At 36.4% G+C, this 20,372-nt stretch overlaps 1 protein-coding gene across 1 annotated transcript; it reads left to right on the top strand.

Annotated features, from left to right (window-relative positions):
- The first annotated feature begins 10,727 nt into the window (after nucleotides 1-10,727).
- On the top strand, nucleotides 10,728-17,013 carry pmela (premelanosome protein a). The gene is made up of 12 exons (XM_051103968.1): nucleotides 10,728-10,865; nucleotides 12,103-12,198; nucleotides 12,474-12,620; nucleotides 12,896-13,036; nucleotides 13,298-13,459; nucleotides 13,688-14,008; nucleotides 14,117-14,653; nucleotides 14,748-14,924; nucleotides 15,374-15,476; nucleotides 15,649-15,857; nucleotides 15,950-16,037; nucleotides 16,134-17,013. The coding sequence occupies exons 1-12, from the start codon at nucleotides 10,796-10,798 to the stop codon at nucleotides 16,282-16,284; spliced, it is 2,202 nt and encodes a 733-aa protein (XP_050959925.1). The 5' UTR covers nucleotides 10,728-10,795; the 3' UTR covers nucleotides 16,285-17,013.
- The last annotated feature ends 3,359 nt before the right edge of the window (nucleotides 17,014-20,372 follow it).

Genomic DNA, 20,372 nt, shown 5'->3' with positions numbered 1-20,372 from the left:
AAGAAGAAAATTCAACTTTTTTTTTGATAATTATTGATCTAGAGAGTCTGGAGAACTGCGCTGCAGTGGTTTGATCGAGATTGAGCGAAAAACCTAGGACTAGTTCGCAAAACTAGATTTTTAACATAATTGTGAATATTTAATGAACGATTTGATTGACAGCAATGGTTGTTGAGGCAAAGTTGCTTATTATGAGGAGATCTATCAAATGATATGCATATTGTGTGGATGTGTGAAACGCCACGTGATTACAGAGCCATAAAACTCGTTAGCGCCAACTAGTGGCCGATTTGTTTCAAAGTTCTTACAGACCTTTAGGGCCATGAGTCGAACATGCCCAGTGAGTTTCGTTCCGATCGACTTCCGTTAACCTTGTCTAATAGGTGCTCAAAATTCATTGGCCAATGGCGGCCATGTTTTTTGAGATACGCCAGTGTCCTCATAGACCCTTATGGCACATTGGATAGAGACACTGCATGCAAATTTTCAGGTCAATCAGACCAACAGTTCCGTAGTTATAGTCATTTTTATGTTTTTTCAGGCTTATAGCGCCACTAAGTGGCAGAGCTGTGTATTTTTTTTTTATTTCACCAAAGATTAAGCTGATACACATGTACTGATGTACATGTATAATACACATTTTATAAGCGAGGACAGTACAGTAGTTTAAGTGATTTCTGTGCATTTTTTTCTGTGCTCTCTGATATTGACTGTTTGCGTGCCCTTGAGTTCACACACTGAACCCTCCCCACTTACAGTGCATCCGGATTGTATTCACAGCGCTTCACTTTTTCCACATTTTATGTAACAGCCTTTTTCCAAAATTGATTAAATTTATTATTTTCCTCCATATTCTACAAACAATACCCCATAATGACAATGTGAAAGACGTTTGTTTGAAATCTTTGTAAATTTATTAAAAATAAAAAAAACTAAAAAAATCACATGTACATAAGTATTCACAGCCTTTGCCATGACACTTAAAATTGAGCTCGGGCGCATCCTCAACTGATTATCTTTTAGATGTTTCTACAACTTGTTTGGAGTCCACCTGTGGTAAATTCAGTTGATTGGACGATTTGGAAAGGCACATACCTATCTGTATAAGGTCCCACAGTTAACAGTGCATGCCTCAGAAAAAACAAAGCATGAAGCCCAAGAAATTATCTGTAGATCTCCGAGACAGGATTGTATCAAGTCACAGATCTGGGGAAGGGTACAGAAAAAAATTCTGCAGCATTGAAGGTCCCAATGAGCACAGTGGCCTCCATCAATGTAAATGGACGAAGTTTAAAACCACCAGGACTCATCCTAGAGCTCACCTCCTGGGCAAACTGAGCAATTGACTGAGAAGTGCCTTGTCTAGTGTGGTGACCAAGAAACTGATGGTCACTCTAGTTAAGCTCCATGATCATATGTGGAGATAGGAGAAACCTACAGAAGGACAAACATCACTGCAACACTCCACCGATCTGGTCTTTATGGCGGTGTGGCCAAACTCAATCTTCTCATCAGTGAAGACACATGAAAACAAACTCAAAATTTGCACAAAAGCACCTAAAGGACCCTCAGACTCTGAGAAACAAGATTCTCTGGTGTGATGAACCTCAATTCTGAGCATCATTTTTGAGGGAAACCAGCTCTGCTCATCACCTGCACAATACCATCCCAAAAGTAAAGTGCGCTGGTAGCAGCGTCATGCTGTGGGGCTGTTTTTCAGCAGCAGGGACTAAGGGACTCATCAGAGTAGAAGAAAAGCTCAGTGCACCAAAATATTGAGATAGCCTTAATGAAAACCCAGTCCCGAGCATTTAGAACCTCAGATTGGGCAGAAGGTTCACCTTCCAAGAGCCAGGACTAAGGACTAAGAGCCATCTCCTAAAGTCCTCGATTATTTCCACTGTTTTGAGTGTGTTGAGCTCCAGGTTGTTAAGACTGCATGAGACAGCCAGCTACTTAACCTCACTTCTATAAGCAGACTCGTCTCACAGTCATCGTTGAGGCTGATGACTGTAGTGTCATCTGCAAACTTCAGGAGCCTGACAGAGGGGTCAGTAGAAGTGCAGTCACTGGTGTACAGGGAGAAGAGCAGTGGGGAGAGAACTCAACCCTGGGGGGTGCAGGTGCTGATGGTGCAGCTGTTGGGTGTAGATTTACCCGTTCTCACTAGCTGTTGCCTGTCTGTCAGAAAGCTGGTGAGCCATTGACAGATAGAGCTAGGAACAGAGAGCTGGGTTAGTTCTGGTTAGGTCTGGAGGAGTGTTGGGATGATGGTGTTGAAGGCTGAGCAGAAGTCCACAAAGGGGATCCTCGCATAAGTCCTTGGTCTCTCCAGATGTGAGATGAAGTGCAGTCCCATGTTGACTGCTTCGTCTACAGACCTGTTTGCTCGGTAGACAAACTGCAGGGGGTACAGCAAGGGACCAGTGATGCCCTATAGATAAGCCACGACTAGTTTTTCAAACAACTTCACGACCACAGACATTAAAGCAGCAGGTCTGTAGTCATTAAGTCCAGTAATTTTGGGTTTCTTTTGGATAGGGATGATGGTGGAGCGTTTGAAGCAGGCAGGGACTTAAAGATCCTTCAAAAGATGTGGGCCAACTGGTCAGCACAGGATTTCAGACAGGCTGGTGTGACACTGTCTGGGCATATCTGAAAATAAGTCCACATTGTTATCTGTAAGTACACATTTGATCTTTCATTCAAAAATTAAAAAAAAAAAAAAAAAAAAATCTAACCTTTAATTGAAGTATAAGGGAAAAAAAAGGGAAAGTGGAGGAAATCACATTATGAAATAAATATTTTTCTCTAATACACAATGGCCACTATTACTGGTACCCCTTGAAATTCCTATGATTAAAATATCTCTGAAGTATATTTCCATTCGTATTTGCAATTTTTATTACACCAGGGTGACTAGGAACATGAATAATAAATATGAGGAACATAAAGGCCAACTTCCCTTAATCATTGATCACAATGAATAAAATATATTTCTGATGTGCAGCAAAAAAAAAAATAAATAAATAAAATAGTTGAACTTCACAAAATAGAAATTGGCTATAAGAAAACGGCTAAAGTGCATTAAGCATTGAAGAGCATTGAAAAATCCCATTTCTACTATCAGGCCAATAATTAAGAGGTTACAATCAACTAAAGATGTTAGAAATCTGCCTGGAAGTATGTCTATATCGTCAATATATCGTTCAAATAGCACTGGTTTCTATGGTAAAATAAAACTTAAAAAAACTTTTTTTAACAGCAAACACTCAAGATGGGTTTGCTGCACACATGAGTAAAAAAGTATCCCATGTGTACAATGAAATATACTGCTGTATCTTTAATGTAGTGGGCCTATTTTTCTGCCAGAGATTCTGGATATTTTGCTCAGCTGATTTGTTCAGTTCCCTGCATGTACTGAACTGTCTGAAGCGATTTCTCATTAGTTCCAGGCAATTTAAAAACACAGAGAACATAAAGAGCTATAGTCAGTTGAAGCCAAATCTTCAAATACTACTATTGACCAAAAATGAGGATCTTTATTAGTTGAACACCATGTGAATGTTTCCACTAATATACGTTCGATTTCGTTTAAGTGATATTGTGGTGGCAGTAAGCTAGATTGATTGTCACATGAAAGTGAAAGTAAAGTGAAATTAATGAAAAGTGTTGATCGCGGCATTTCATTTATAGTCATTCACATTGCATCAAATCCTTTTTTGAGTGAGGTCTGCGGCGTTGAGCATTATAACCAATCACACGTTTTTGTTGAGCTTATGAATACAATATCCGATCAGAGGCATTTTGATTCGTCACCGTGGATAGTCGTTCAGTGTGCACACTCATTGACTGAATTCTGATGAATATGCATTGGCAAATTCTCTCATCAGCATAAACAACAAATTGCCATTGCATGACATTGCAGCCTCATCCTTTAAAGGTGACCTGTTTTGCCCCTTTTTACTAGATGTAAATAAGTCTTTGATGTCCCCAGAGTGTGTATGTGAAGTTTTAGCTCAAAATACCCTACAGATAATTTTTTATAGCTTATTAAAATTGCCACTTTTAGGGTATGAGCCAAAACGAGCTGCATACTTGAAGTCCACTAGAGGTATGTGATGTGTCCAAAATTTTATCCAGATAATTGGTCTTTTAGTGTGCGCTCAAAGTATGTATCTTTTTATCAACAGGCACTTCAAGAGCTGATTGGTGATATTAGCAAAGTTTTTGTTCACTGATCAAATTTTGAATGTTTCTGATATCAGAGATGAGGGGCAGTCGTGACCTAATGGTTAGAGTATCAGACTTGTAATCTGAAGGTTTTGGGTCTGAATTGTAGGTGGGGGAGTGCATGTACAGTGTTCTTTTCCACCTTCATTACCACAACTGAGGTGCCCTTAAGCAAGGCACCGAACTCCCAGTTGTACTCCCAAATGGCTGCCATACTTGACAACACGTCACAACAATGGCAGAACACTCGCAGCTTCTTTTTCTTCCTAAATGAAGATCCTTCCTGGGCAAACAATGCAAATGCAGGAAAGAGGTGTTGCAAAGAGATATATCCAAGAGTACAACGGGCTGTTCATAAAAAAAAAAAAGAACAAAACAGTTCATTATGCAGATTGTCAGAGAGTAAGGAAATCTCTTTCCAGTTTTCCAGCTGAAGTACACGTCGGATTGTCATCACGATCTAGATCAGATTGCAATTTTTCAAAGATCCGTTCTCATCAACAGCGTTGTAATAAAAAAATTTTTAAGATTTTTCTTTTTGGTATTTTATGCCTTTATTTCAAAAGGACAGAAAGTGAAGTGGGGGAGTGAGAGAGGGGGGTGGGATCGGGAAAGGTCCTTGAGCTGGGACTCAAACTCGGGACAACTAAAGCGTAACTGAAGCGTAACAGCGCTACATGTCAGTGTGCTGCCCACAAGGCTATTGGTGCCAATGTAATTTCACATTTTAAGGTTAACGACACTGTTCTGTGTTCTCATTTTTAATCTAGTTCACAGTTTACTAGTGGTTTTGTCTAATTATTAATTACATGTTGTTATGGTCATTTAAGAAAGAATTTCACCTTTGTTGAGCACACCCTAAACATAGTCCAATCTGAGCGAAATTTGGTTTATTTCCATTTCTCAAAAAGGAGAGTTGATTGAGAGGGTGAGAGCAAAAGATTTCAAAAGTCCATAAATAAGTGCCACCCTATTTATATATAATAGTAATTACTTTTTTATTCAGAATAGCAAATTAAGAAGTACTTTTCCATCACTGACCTTTTCCCATGTTGTAACCACTATACAGGTAATGTTATCATCTATCCTTGTCGGCAAATACACAGTTCTCAGCAAAAATAATTGGTAACACTTTCTATGAAGCCCATATTTATAATGCATTACAAGGGTATTCTTAAGGCATTAAAATGAATGCATAATGCATTATAAAAAAAAAAAATGTTATGTCATCGTATGAATATTCATAAGAACAGTTTTAAAGTATTTTAATATTTATTTATTAGTGGTTATAGCTTTTAAGAGTATGATGATTTATAACACAGTGAACACATTGCAATGGACACTTAAATTACAATGGATTATATTTCTTATAGTTATTATGTATGTATTATAAGTCTCATATCTTGTAATCTTTCTTATGCTATTTCACTTAAAGCAATCAAAGACCACTTATAAGTATAATAATAATAATAAAAATATATTTTTTTCTCAAACAGCCATAGATATCAGATCAGATGAAAAGTGTAATATGACACAAGGCTTTTTACTATAAGTAACTTTGCAAGTATTACTTAAAAGTGTAATATGACACAAGGCTTTTTACTATAAGTAACTTTGCAAGTATTACTTATACATATAGAATCAACATTCTACCTACCCTTAACCTTAACCTAAGCCTACTAATACTCTAATGAGAGTAAGTTGACATGTAATTGCAAAGCTGCTTATAGTCAATAGACTAGGGGGACCATCAAAATAAAATGTAATCTAACATATAACCATTGCATTTTTTTCAGTTGAAATGATTAACTAGCTCACATCAAAATTAATATTAGCCTCACAGGGAACACTCAAATAACACTCCACACCTAACCACTTACAAGATGTAATAAGATACTGTGCAGATCTTAAAGAAACAATGTCAAGATATATAGTTCATTGTAAATGTAAAAGTATGGTGTTCATTGTGGCTGCGTCCGAAAGCTCTAAAATGCTGCCTTCGGAGGCAGCATTCCAAGCCAGGAAGGCATCAAGGCACGTCCGAATTCTAATTCTGCTTCACTTCCTGTCTCCGGAGGTACCTTCTTTTGATGGAATTTTGAAGGCAGCATAGATGTATCCTTTGCTGCCTTCGATTTCCCACAATCCTGTGCGTGTGCGTCATATAGGCTATATAAATAAAGATATTCTGGTGAAATTAGACTTGTTACTTTATATAATAGATGAGATCTTGACCATGATATTATGAATCATAATAGTGTAAAAAGCATAATAAATAATATTGTTTGTAATAATAGTATTTAATAAAATGTTAAAAGGGTTCAAATGAGTAGTGAATAAGAATAATATTTACAATATACTACCGATAATAACGAAACAGCCACTAATAACAATGACCTGTTCTGCAATATTACTTGCATCAGTGCTTTTATTTATTTAAGCAAAAAGTAGCTGCCATTCTCAGTCGTCTTCTCCGACGCAAAGACCTTCGGTGGGTAATAACATTGAGATCTTTATGTATTATTAAAGCATTTATATATAGCTGTATAAAATCGTTTTTCTACAAATTTTACAACTTAACCGTTAGGTAACCTAGCAACGGCGTCACGTTCTGCTCCCTCTGAAGTCTGTCCGAAACTGTTTCTAGAGTTGCCTTCGCAGCCTTCGAAGTCACTGCCTGATGAGGCAGCGAGGCAGCAAGTCAGCTGACTAGGCTTTCGGATGCAGCCTGTGTGTTATAAATAATCATAATCTTAAAAGTTATAACCACAAATGTGTAAGCATTATAATGTATTATAATTGTTGTTATGGTTATTTATATGATATAACATATACATTTTTATAATGTATTATGCATTCATTATTATAATGCCTTAAGAATACCCTTATAATGTATTATAAATATGGGCTTCATAGAAAGTGTATAATAATAAATTGTCAAAAGTACCATGACTATTCAGTACTACTGGTAAAGAAGCCCTTATGCTGGAAATGGTAAAATATCAAATCCCACCATCTAATATCCAACTAGACATGATTATTTAGTATACTTAGTATACTTTACTTTTCTGCTGCAAAAGTATTACATTAAACTACAATCAAAATTCAAACTCAGTTAAAAAGCAAAGATTCCTTTGAAGGAACATCTCTAAGAATAACAATACATATATTGTTAGTGTAACACTAATATCAACCCAAGAATGCTAAGAATGAAAAAGAAAATTACAAGAAGGTAAAGACATGAGGAGAAAGAGAACAATAATGAAAGAACATCATTGACTGGGCTGTGCGTATACTCCCATCTTGTGACTCTCCATCATTGCAGCTCTGGGTCATATTAACAGATATGACCCAACAAGCGTGATTCTCAGACAGCCATGCTCTAAGAATATAATTCCTCTTTCTTGTCCTCATTTGTAGACAATGAATAGACATTTATTCTCACAGGATCCACATATGATCACGAGATGAGGTACTGCAGAGACAGAATGCACATTTACAAATTCAACATTTTGAAATAATATTTTTGTACAGTTGTGAATTTTATGTAAAACAAACATACAAAAATAATCTAAGAAAGAAATAATCTTATAAAAGACTTAAAATAAATTGGCTGCACAAGCATACTCCTACTTTTTTTCTTTTCTTTTCTTTTTTTTTTTTTAATTCAGGGTTAATTAGCATCACATAATCCTGAGTGCTTTTGAGTAAGAGTTTACACGTGATTAGTTAATTTTTCAAACAGTATCATCCTCCATTATAAACGGGTGCACACACTTATGCCACCAGGTAATGTTTTTCGACCTAAAAAGTTTCTATTTATTTGTTATATGCATTTTGTTGGTATCAATATTACATTAAATGTGGAAAAAGATCTGACATGACTTTACTTGGATTCAGGTTAAATGGGAACTGGTGAAGTGGTACACCTAAGCTTAACCATCTTTATTATTGTGTACTTTTCTATTACAAAAGAAAAAAATAACAATATATGTGTTAAATGTTTCCTATGGACCTTTCTCACATTTCCAGGTTTCTCATAACAGAAGTTGTCATAGTTGGGTAAAATCGGAGAGCATCACAAATATATATTTTTGCATTCCCATTTGCTCAAATATCAAATGAAAAACTCCATAATAGTGTTTTCACGACTCTCAATCAAAGGAAAAAAACTGAGAGAGACTGATATCAGCAGTCAGAAGAGAGAATGATGTCAAATTTACCATCCCTCACATAGACGCTGCATTAGAAACACCCTAGCATTAGTGTTAACTCATTTTTTGTAACCTAATGAAAAGATGATATAATACAAAGTATAGTGTTATAAATTTACATATACTCTTTTAAAAATCAAAAAATGAAAAAATGTAAAGGATTTATGATGATGATGACAACCGTTGAAACGCCCCGTCACAGTCTTGTGAAAAGGGTCTTTCTGTGCGTTCCTTCTTTGTCCGGTCTACATAGTTGTATACATGTGTCTTCTCCCCTCCTTGGATTACCCATTGTGTGAAATTATTAAAGACTGTTTATGCTACTCCTTGTCTCTGTCGTTCTCTTACAGTACGTTACACCTATATTCAGTGAAAGATTATGAATGTCTGAGTTTTTAAGGGTATTCATAATTGTGAAAGAAAACTGGTAAAATGGCTAAAATAAAATCATGTAAAAGTCATAATAACATTAATTAAATCAATAATATTTTAAAAGTATAATCATTTCATTAATCTCCATGCAACAAGATATACAGTCACTGACACAATTTTCATAATTTCAGCTCTGTATGCCACTAGAATAGATTTAAAATGAAACAAGGTGAAATCAAAATTTTATTAGGATTAAATTGAAGTGCAGACTTTAAGCTTTAATTCAAGAGGTTGAACAAAAATACAACATAAAATGCTAAGGCTAAGGAATGACAACCATTTTTATACACAGACCCCCATTTTCAGGGGCTCAAAAGTAATTGGACAAATAAATATAATCATCCTAAAAGTAATCAATCCTTTGCAGGCAAGTCTGGAAAGTTGATAATCCTTCGCAGGTCTTAAGTCTGGAACTCATGGACATCACCAGAGTCTGGATTTTCTCTTTTGTGATGCTTTGCCAGGCCTTTACTGCAGCTGACTTCAGTTGTTGTATGTTTGTGGGTCTTTCTGCCTTTAGTTTTGTCTTCAGCAAGTGAAATGCATGCTCAATCAACTTGAAATTGAGCATGCATTTCACTTGAAATCAGAAGATTGACTTGGCCATTGCAGAAAATTCCACTTTTTTACCTTCAAAAACTCCTGGGTTGCTTTTGCTGTATGTTTTGGGTCATCGTCCATTTGAACTATGAAGTGCCACCCAATCAACTTTGCTCCATTTGACTGAATCTTGGCGGACAGTATATCCCTATACATTTCAGAATTCATCCTGCTGCTTCTGTCTTCTGCCACGTCATCAATAAACACCAGTAACCCAGTACCACTGGAATGCTCATGCCATCACACTGCTCCACCATGTTTCACAGATGATGTTGTATACTTTGGATCATGGGCAGTTGCAAACCTTCTTCATACCTTTTTTTTTTTCTTCCCGTCATTCTGGTACAGGTTGATCACCAGAAGTGGTCTTTTAGATGTTTTTGATTAGGTCTAATCTGGCCTTGTTTGCACCTTGTGGTGAACCCTCTGTATTTGTTTTTGCGAAGTCTTCTCTTGATTGTAGACTTTGACAGTGACATGCCTACCTCCTGGAGAGTGTTCTTCACTTGGCTGGATGTTGTGAAACAGTTTTTCTTTACCATTGGAGAGGATCATCCAGTCATCCACCACTGTTGTCCTCTGTGAATGTCCAGGCCTTTTTATGTTGCTGAGCTCACCACTGTGTTCTTTCTTTTCGCCGAATGTACCCAACTGTTGATTTGGCCACTCCTAATGTTCCTGCTATCTCTCTATTGGATTTCTTTTGTTTTTGAATTCTAACAATTGTTTGTTTTTACTTGCATCAGAGCTTTTTTGACCACATGATGTGGGTTCAGAGCAACAGCTTCCAATTACAAATGGCACACTTAGAATCAACTCCAGACCTTTTACCTGCTTAAGTGATGTAGAAAAATGAAGGAATAGCCCACAACTGTCCAATTGCTTACCTTGAAAAAGGAGGGAGGTACATATTAAAGAGCTGTAATTCCTTAACCTTTTCTCCCATTTTGATGAGAATACCTTTTAATTAAAGCTCAAAGAGTGCACTTTAAGCCCATATTCATTATATAACTCTAACTTGAATATGTTTTGGCTAAAATAAAAAACAAAATTGGTTAATATTCTAGGTTTTATATTATATTATATGTAATCAGAAATTTAGCATGATAGTTATGCATTGAAGCAAATTAATTTGTAAAACATTCCTAAACTACAACCCTCCACAGGATTACTTCAGGGTGTGGGAGGAACCTGTTATGCACACATCTATGACATCATACACTGGGGGTTTGGTTTGGGGTACTGATATTGAAGCAAGACACCTCATGAGTCTCAAGAATAAAGCTGGTTCAGTAATTCTGGTGTTCTAGTCATCAATGCATACCCTGATGATGTGGACAGCTCTCATCTTTCTAATTGTTACATTCTCATCAAGAGGACTTTCACGTGAGTATTTCTGTTCTTTATATACTGAAAACCATTAATAGGAATCACTGACTGTATGTCACACTAAATAATCAAGATTTGAAAAACTTTATAGAATCTCTGGGTTAAATCCTCATCTGAAAAATAGTTATTTTAAATACCAATACTTTAAACAATTAAATGTATTAAAAAAAATTAGTTCAATGAATTGCCATAAGGCATTGCACACAAGGCAGTCCAACACTGAAAGAGATGGTGAAATGCAGTTGGACAAGCTTAAAAATTTTATACTGCAGCCCTCCAATGTAGCCTTTTTCTAAAAACCATTAATAGGAAACTTTGGCATAATTAAATTAGTACTAGTACTTGTATGACCAGTATGATTAATGGTTTAAAGAGGCTTAAGGCTAACTATTTAAGACAGAAATTGGTCTTTCTTTGATTTTATTAAGTGTAGTGTTGGTGCATGATGTCAGATGTTAAAGAATGGTGCTGGCAACACCAGGTCATAGCTTTGATTTCCTGGAAATGTATTGGATTTTGGATTAAAATATTTGCCAAATGAATAAAATGTAAATGTAAGTAATGCATCTTAAAACATAATTAATCACATACAATTGCTTCCACAATCAGATACACAAACATTTAGATGTACACATACATAGAATGTCATAAATGAAATGGGATTTTACCTCATTCCAGTAGTGGGGATTACAGTGGTACCCTCAGCTGAAAGTCACATGAAAAGGATTGAATGGGATTGCGGAGGTCGTGTGACTCTATTTGCCAGCCCTCACATTCTCTTGTTTTTTTTTTGTTTTGTTTTGTTTTGTTTTTCCATCTGAACTATCCTATATTTGCTTACTTTAAATACCTTATGAACTTACACTATATATTATACTATATATATAATTTTGAGTCTAAATATCTATTATACAATCCTCTAATCTGTCATTTTATGTAGTCATATACTTATCTAATATGCATCATTTTAGTGTTTGTAGGGTTGCTTATAACATTGAAGTAAGGGAATTAAATCAAGTTAAATATGCACTTTCCAAATCTAATGTTTTCTAATAACTGGGCCTGTTGGGAGACTGAAAAATTATGAAATCAAGAGTTTCCCCATAGATTGGTTGTACTTCTTCTTGTAATTTGAAGAATGAAATGAACTTCATTAATTACTTATTACTGACAACTTATTTTAATGCACTTTCACAAAAGAGACCTTTACTACTTCTTATCTTCATTCTTGTAGAATCCAGAACACGCTTCGCACATTATCGCTCATGGAATTCACAGATGTATCCAGTTTGGAGGGATGGAGATCCCAGATACAGAGACTGTTGGAAAGGTATCTGATATGCGAACATACAAATTTAATTGACATAAAATGTAAAAATAAAAAAGCACAAGGCAATGAACTCCACTGAGTTTATTCAATTTCCATGGAATAAAAAATGAACAACAGGAACTGAGATACTATTTAAATTGCATATGAATAAAGTAGTATATGCTACAAGTGGAACTTATTTTTTGAGATAATTATTTGTTCTCCTAGGTTTTTTGGAAGAAGATATGCTATACCTGCTACCTTTCTTTTAAACTGGAAATCCTTTTTTACCATAGGCGGAGAGGTGACATTTGAAGTCAGAAATGATTCTCCTACACTGACAGGAGCCAAAGCTACTTTCAACATTGACGTTCGCTTCCCTCAGAACCAGACAGTACTTCCTGATGGACAGGTGGTGTGGGCCAGAAACTGTACAATTAATGGTTAGTTTTACAATTTTCTATAATACAGTACATTTACATTATATAATATTTTCTTGATCTTGAAATGTAATGTATTTACAATTAACATTATAAACATTAAATATAGCCATTATTTATATTTTATGTTAATATATTTTAATGTATACAATACTTGTTATTGCATGTAAACAAAACCATGTGATTATTATTATTATTATTATTAATACAATTAACAATTACAATTACAATTGTTATCTACAATTAAAAAAAAAAAAAAGTGATTAAAAATGTTTTAGGAACGTCATATACTATGGGCCAGACTGTATACCCTGAGTCCAACATCCCTCAAGAATGGACAGGTGTCTTTCCTGACAGGACACCCTTCACTAGGGTCTCCAGCAAAAAGCCCCGCTTTGTCTATGTATGGAAAACATGGGGTAAGAGCAAGTTTACATCTGTAGTTTTATTCTAGTCATATATAAACTAACATTTCATGGAAAGGTGGATAGCAAGTAGGACACACACTTGGATCAACACACTTGGACTTTAGTGCTTGTGGAGACTTGTACAACATTCTTATCAACCATTTAATTTAAAATATATTTTCTCTGATTTTAGAGATGGCTTGGTGTTAGGGACAGGGTTAGGGCTATTAGTGGCTGATTTTTAGTTAATCTTTTCATTGTTTCACTCTTCAGGAAAATACTGGCAGGTGGCTGATGGACCATTCTCTCTACTGACCATTGAAACAGACAATATGCCTCTTGGTTCTTATACCATGGATGTAGTCATTTATCACTGCCGTGGCAAAGACAAGTTTGTTCCCCTTGGTTATGTATCCACCCAGTTCTCCGTCACTGGTGAGCAGTTTGATAACTGCACATTTATGCACGTAATCTCTATTCTTTAGAAAAAAAAAAAGAAAACAAAAAAACGTTAAGCCTATTTTGTTTACTTAATTCATGCCCTTAAACCACTGCCTTGAAGTGAACTGGAAAGTAATCAGTGTAACTGGAGAGTAAACAAATGTTTTTGTTTATTGAGCATATTCCTGCAAGAACGTAATGAAATTTCCTCTTCTTCTCTAGACCAGATTCCTTTTACAGTGACATTATCTCAGGTTGGAGACATCAATCAGGGTGACCAAAGCTTTATCCAGAACAGAGCTGTATATTTTAGCATTAATTTGCATGACCCTAGTCATTATCTCAATGGGTCAGACATCACCTTCAACTGGGATTTTGGTGACAATAGTGGAACTCTCATTTCTCGGGAAACCACTGTTACCCACACATACCTTACAACTGGTTCCTTCAGGCCGCAGGTGGTTCTGATGGCAGCCATCTCAACTGGTTGTCAGCTCAATCCAACTCCAGCAGCCACTCTTGTTCCTCCTGTTCCTGTCACAGGTAGAATTTCATATTTTATTCAAAGCTCATATTTAGTGGCATTTGAAAGACAATTCTCAGTTCAAAACATGTTTTTAAGAAATTAGTTGGTCCTTTCTCTTTTTCCAGATGAAGCAACAGCAGTGGAAAACATTGTGCTGACTGTTTCTCCTCAGTCGGTTGATGTTGTTCCGATAGCAGAGGAAGAAGTTGCAGCTGATGTTACTGTAGTTGCCAATGACTTGGCAGTGTCAGCAACTGACATAGAAGCAGAATTAGATAATACTGCTCAGGAGGTGCCCACTGCTGCTGGAGACACCGCTGTGGCTGAAGCTGACAATAATGCTGCAGTTACGTTTGCCACACCTACAGCTGTTGAGGCTGAACCTGCGACAGGAGTTCCTGCGGCTGACACGGCCCCAGAAGGAAATGAGATTATAGTTAATCTGGCAGCCACAGTTCTCCCAGAACCCCCTGCTACTGCTGACACAACCTCTGTTCAGACAGTTATAGAAACAGTGGCAATGACTGGTGATGTAATAATCATTAACACCCCTGAGGCACTGGTCACAGACGTCATAGCTTCTGTTATACCTGTAGCAGAAGACATAGAAGCAGTTAATGAAGCTGTTCCTGGAGTCAACGAGGCAACCGAAGCCATCACTGGTGAAAAAACATTATTTAGACTTATATTAAAAAAAAAAACAACAACATTTAATTGTGTCACTTATTTAGTCTGTTTCCATTGGTTTACTTGCAGGCATAACTAGCATACCTGAGGCAACAATGAGTGAATTAGAAGCAGAACTGGTGGCAGGAACTGAAGCAACCCAAGCTGCTCTAGTCATTGCAAAGCGGCAAGCACCAGAAATGCCAGCAGAAACAAACTGTATGATTTATCGTTATGGCTCCTTCTCTACAACTCTTACAGTAGTCCGTGAGTAATTTTTTGTATTTATTTATTTATTTTTTTATGTATTTAAACAATAACAATAGACCTGAATATTAATCTTTTGAATTTATATATAAATATATATGTGGACCAAATGTCCCCACAAGGATAGTAAAACCTGAAATTTTTGACATTGTGGGGACCTGCCCCACAATGTTAAAAAATGATTAAAAATAGTAAATGATGTTTATCTGAAAGTGTAATAATGCAAACATGTTTTCTGTGAGGGCTAGGTTTAGGGTTAGGGTTGGGTTAGGGGATAGACAATATAGTTTGGTCAGTATAAAATCTATAGAAGTCTATGAAAGTCCCCACAATTCACAAAAACAAACGTGTGTGTATGTATGTGTGCATATGTGTGTACTGATAAGCACAAAAACTGCCTGTCTACATACGTGTTTAATATTCTTTACATATATGTTTTCCCACTTCAGAGGGAATAGAGAGTGTTGAGATTGTGGAGGTGAATAATGTGGTGATTCTGGCCACAGAGCTGGAGCAGAATGCTGTAGATCTTACAGTCACATGTCAGGGAAGGTAAATATTTCTTCAATATGATTTATTATATAGACTGTATATAGGCTTTACTGTTCTTAGCTGTTACTGTTTTATAATAGTCTTAAATTAGAAATACTGTTGACTGTGGTTGAACATGAATATGGTATGCAAAGTTATTATAAAGAATTATATTTTTATGTTTACTTGCCAGCCTTCCCAATCAAGTGTGCACCGTGGTATCTGATGCAGATTGTACAAGCCCTATTCAGGCCCTACAGTGTAATGCTGTGACTCCAGCCTCTGAGTGTCAGATGGTGCTGCGACAATTTTTCAACAACTCAGGCACCTTCTGTATCAACGTGTCTCTGACCAATGATGTCAGCTTGGCTGTAACTAGTGCGAAGCTCAGTGTGGCTATAGGCAAGTGACATTTAAATTCAAAGCATATCTAAAATAATACAATATATTTTACTGAACACACACTATAACCTCACTACTTTTTAAAACTGCAGACACAAATTCGTCAAGGAACACAGCTGGAGCAACACTGGGAGTCCTAGTTTTTATTTGTGCTGTAGGAGCCATTGCTTTTACATACAAGTAAGACACCAATACCACAAGTAGTACACTGCCTAGTTAAATGTAAACAAAGTTTATGTATATAAAAGTAACCTTCCATGTATATTTTTTATCCAGGCGGTTTAAAGAGTACCATCCACTGAGAGAAGATAATACAAGTAGTAGTTTCAGCTCTGGAATAAGCTCAGTGCCTTCAATGCTCTGGAACCTTCTGAGCCGGAAATCCACTGCAGAGAGCCGCCCACTCCTGCTTGGGCGAGTGGTGTGAAAATCTGCCCACTTCTGCTTTAAGGCATATTGCATAGTCTGTACAATCTCTCAATAAGAGAATTGAACAATGAGGGCCTCATTGTACTGTAAAAATGTCATATGTATTATGCCTCACGTTATCTAAATGATGTTTTTATTGCATGTGGCAGTTGCTGAATAATTATAGAGTATGTTCTGTGTCATAAAAAGTTGCAGATATTTCCTGTCAATGGTTAGCTTTTCTTGGGTTGCAATAATATAATTTATTTTGCTTTGGTATTTGTTATGAGGGTGTCAGTCAAGAGACTGTCCCCTAGGTGTCAATCAAGAGACATGATTATATAGGGTTGGAACTTTAACTATTAAAAATATAGTGCAGTACAAAAGAGGAAATGCAAAGTGGTGAAAAAACAAGTAGTTTACTTACATTATTTATAGAAGCTGGGAGGAAGTACAAAAGGAGTACAAAATGTATTTTATTCTATAAAATAACATACTAAAAATATTTTTTTTTTCTTCTAGAATATAACATTTGTATTAATATTATATTTTATGGAATAAAATACCTTTTTTCAAATGTTAAGAATTCACACAGAGGGGTCGAATGGATATGGACATCAACCAAATCCAAGAAAAAATGAAAACAAAACAGGACTCACTTGTCTATATCCAATAACACTGACAGGCAAAACAAAACAAAAAAATAGTTAAAAAAAAAAAAAAAAAAAAAAAAAAAAAAAAAAGAAAACTCAACACATTGAAAAGAAAAGTCTTGAGCAACAATGACACTAACTAATCTACGCTCATTAAAACAAATAAATAAATAATAATATTAATATTATCCCTTATTTGGATAATAGGGATTCTGAGTGGGAACATCTTATTTATTTTAGTGAATGTAAAAGTAATAATTATATAAGCAACCCAAATTGCTAACTGCTTGATAGGAATATTGTCTTATTTATAATCAGATAATAGTCATGTTATTACAGACTATAAAGACATTGTCAGCTGTTATTTAAATAATCTATTCAACTAAAAGCAAATGTTTCAAGAAAAGCATTGCTCCAGTTATGATATTAACATTTAACTATGATGTAAACTGATATTAACATTTAACTATTAACAATTAAAAATATGATGTATTTTCCCCAATTACCTTTGTAGAGGTATAATAATTTCATTCAACTGTATTTTATTTACAGCAGTGCTTCTTAACCTGTCTAGACCCCCAGCCGATCCACATTGTGGATGTCTTCCTCATCTAACACACCTCATTCAATTCATCACCTCATTAGATCGCAAAATCCAAAATGGGTTTGTCTGATATGAGAAACATGTAAAATATGCAGTGGTGGGGCATCTCCAGGAAAGGTTTGAGTAGCACTGATTTAGAGCCACAACATGATTGCATTTTCGACAAACCATGTGTTAGTTTGATAATAACCCAAATGGTCTGATGTTTTGTTTATAACCAATATTAGCCACACTAATAGGTGTGTTCGACTTAACGCAGCGCTACTCAGCTCGATCAAATTCTGACTTGAAGCAGTGCATACCGATTAGAAATTTTGTCCGATTTGAGGCGGCGCCGACGCCTCGTGACTGTCACGTGTGGCATCAAAGTACCGTGATAGCGATTCGAGAGCAGCCGACTGACTCAGCTTATTGGCCAGATTCACTACATGACAACGATCACGTGTATTTTGGGTTTATTCTAACATCCTCAAATCCGATAATGCGGACAAATCTGTGTTTACAGAACAGTAAAAGTGTTTTTACTGTAGTCGCAATGTTACACTGAGTCACATTGATTCATAAAACACTGATAAAGCATATATAACCCCAATTTATTAGTATTTAAATAGAATATGTTTATGTTGATCATTATTCTTGTTCAGATGCCGCTGTATTAAGCAGTATATGAAACGTGTTTCTGTTGCTCATGAAAACGCTTTTGAAAAGTCTGTGTATTTGATAAATATTGCATTTAATTCACTTCATCTGTGATAGTGCATGCAAACACCGCGAGAGCGCCACTAACGAGAGGAGAAAAGGTGTGTTCGACTTCATCTACGGCTACAGACGGAGATCAACGAGAGTAGCCGAGAGCAGTCGCGGGCGGAGTTGAAAACGAAGGCGTCAAGTCGGACACTTTCTGCTCTCGTTAGTGACGCTCTCGCGGTGTTTGCATGCTCCATCACAGATGAAGTGAATTAAATGCAATATTTGTCAAATACACAGACTTTTCAAAAGCGTTTTCATGAGCAACAGAAACACGTTTCATATACTGCTTAATACAGCGGCATCTGAACAAGAATAATGATCAACATAAACATATACTATTTAAATGCTAATAAAGTGGGGTTATATATGCTTTTATCAGCGTTTTATGAATAAATGTGACTCAATATAACATTGCAACTACAGTAAAAACACTTTTATTGTTCTAAAAACAGATTTGTCAGCATTATCGGACTTGAGGATGTTAAAAGGTGAAAGTTGAAAGTGAATGGGGAAGAATGAAAGTAAAAGAAACAACTAGTGTTCAGGAGCATTTTGTGCTTGCAAACATAAAGGCCTTGGACCTGTGCATGTATAGATTCATGTATACTCACGCTATCTCACACAAACTATTGTGAGTATTATTTCATCCTACCTTGGACTGCATGCAATATGCTTTTATGATAACTCTCTCTGTGATAAACCTCTCACACACTCACACGCTCAAACTGCCTTGTCTTTAGCTTAGGTTTTGTGGCTTTCATGTTCTCACAGAGTAGATGAAAGTTTACAAATAAATGCTTTAGCACAGAGAGAGCTTCAGCTTGTTGTTTCATAATATTGTCTCAGTTTGACAGTGTCAGTGTGCAGGATATATATAACTAAAATAACAGTTTTGGTTTGTTGTTCCATGAAATGTTATAATGCAGACAGCGATCAACGAGAGTAGCCGAGAGCAGTCGGGGGCGGAGTTGAAAACGGAGGCGTCAAGTTGGACACTTTCTGCTCTCGTGGTGTTTGCATGCTCTATCACAGATGAAGTGAATTAAATGCAATATTTATCAAATACACAGACTTTTCAAAAGCGTTTTCATGAGCACACATGAGCGAAACACGTTTCATATACTGCTTAATACAGCGGCATCTGAACAAGAATAATGATCAACATAAACATATACTGTTTAAATACTAATAAAGTGGGGTTATTTATGCTTTTATCAGTGTTTTATGATAAATTTGACTCAATATAACATTGCGACTACATGCGACTACAGCAATAACTACTAAAATATTGTTCTAAAAACACAGATTTGTCAGCATTATCGGACTGGAGGATTTTAGAATAAACCCAAAACACACGTGATCGTTGTCATGCGGTGAATCTGGCCAATAGTGAAACAGCCATGTGGTCATCAGAGTATGAGGGGCAAATCATGCCACTGATTACAAACCAAAGAAAACAGTCGCGTACACAGACGCGTGACACGAACGCCGGAGAAGGTGCATGTCGCAACACAGACGCGTGACACAAACGCCGGAGAAGGTGCACGTCGCAACACGGACGCCTGACACGAACGCCGGAGAAGGTGCACGTCGCAACACGGACGCCTGACACGAAGGCCGGAGAAGGGGCACGTCGCAGCACAGACGCGTGACACGAAGGCCGGAGAAGGTGCACGTCGCAACACGAACGCCGGAGAAGGCGCACGTCGCAACACGGACACCTGACACGAACGCCGGAGAAGGTGCACGTCGCAACACAGACGCGTGACACGAACGCCGGAGAAGGGGCACGTCGCAACACAGACGCGAGATTAGCTCACAGTATCAGACTATATGCGATATTGTTTTCAGGAGATGAAGTCATTTTAACAGCCTATTATTTTCAATAAATCAACAATAACAAAATATAGGAAAATACTATTCTAATCATACATTTCAAAACAATGCAGTATCATTTTCAAATGTTTTAACTAGTGCTGTCAGTAATGATTATTTTGTTAATCATATGCTAAAGATTTTATTTATTTATGCATTGTAATTAAGATAAGTGAACAATAGTTTTTAGTACAAAATAAATAGGCTACATGTAATGATGAGGCA

Source organism: Labeo rohita, unplaced genomic scaffold (genome assembly GCF_022985175.1).
Source record: "Labeo rohita strain BAU-BD-2019 unplaced genomic scaffold, IGBB_LRoh.1.0 scaffold_61, whole genome shotgun sequence".
NCBI classification, from domain to species: domain Eukaryota; kingdom Metazoa; phylum Chordata; class Actinopteri; order Cypriniformes; family Cyprinidae; genus Labeo; species Labeo rohita.
Note: the sequence above shows the minus strand (reverse complement) of the source record. Positions and strands in the feature narration are given on the sequence as shown.

What these genes read in the sequence shown, in the direction of transcription:
- pmela (XM_051103968.1), top strand. Translation starts at nt 10,796, where the DNA reads ATGCATACCCTGATGATGTGGACAGCTCTCATCTTTCTAATTGTTACA. An exon ending in GGCAACCGAAGCCATCACTG is followed by an intron (nt 14,654 to 14,747) that starts GTGAAAAAACAT and finishes GTTTACTTGCAG; the next exon opens with GCATAACTAGCATACCTGAG. An exon ending in GAAGCTCAGTGTGGCTATAG is followed by an intron (nt 15,858 to 15,949) that starts GCAAGTGACATT and finishes TTAAAACTGCAG; the next exon opens with ACACAAATTCGTCAAGGAAC.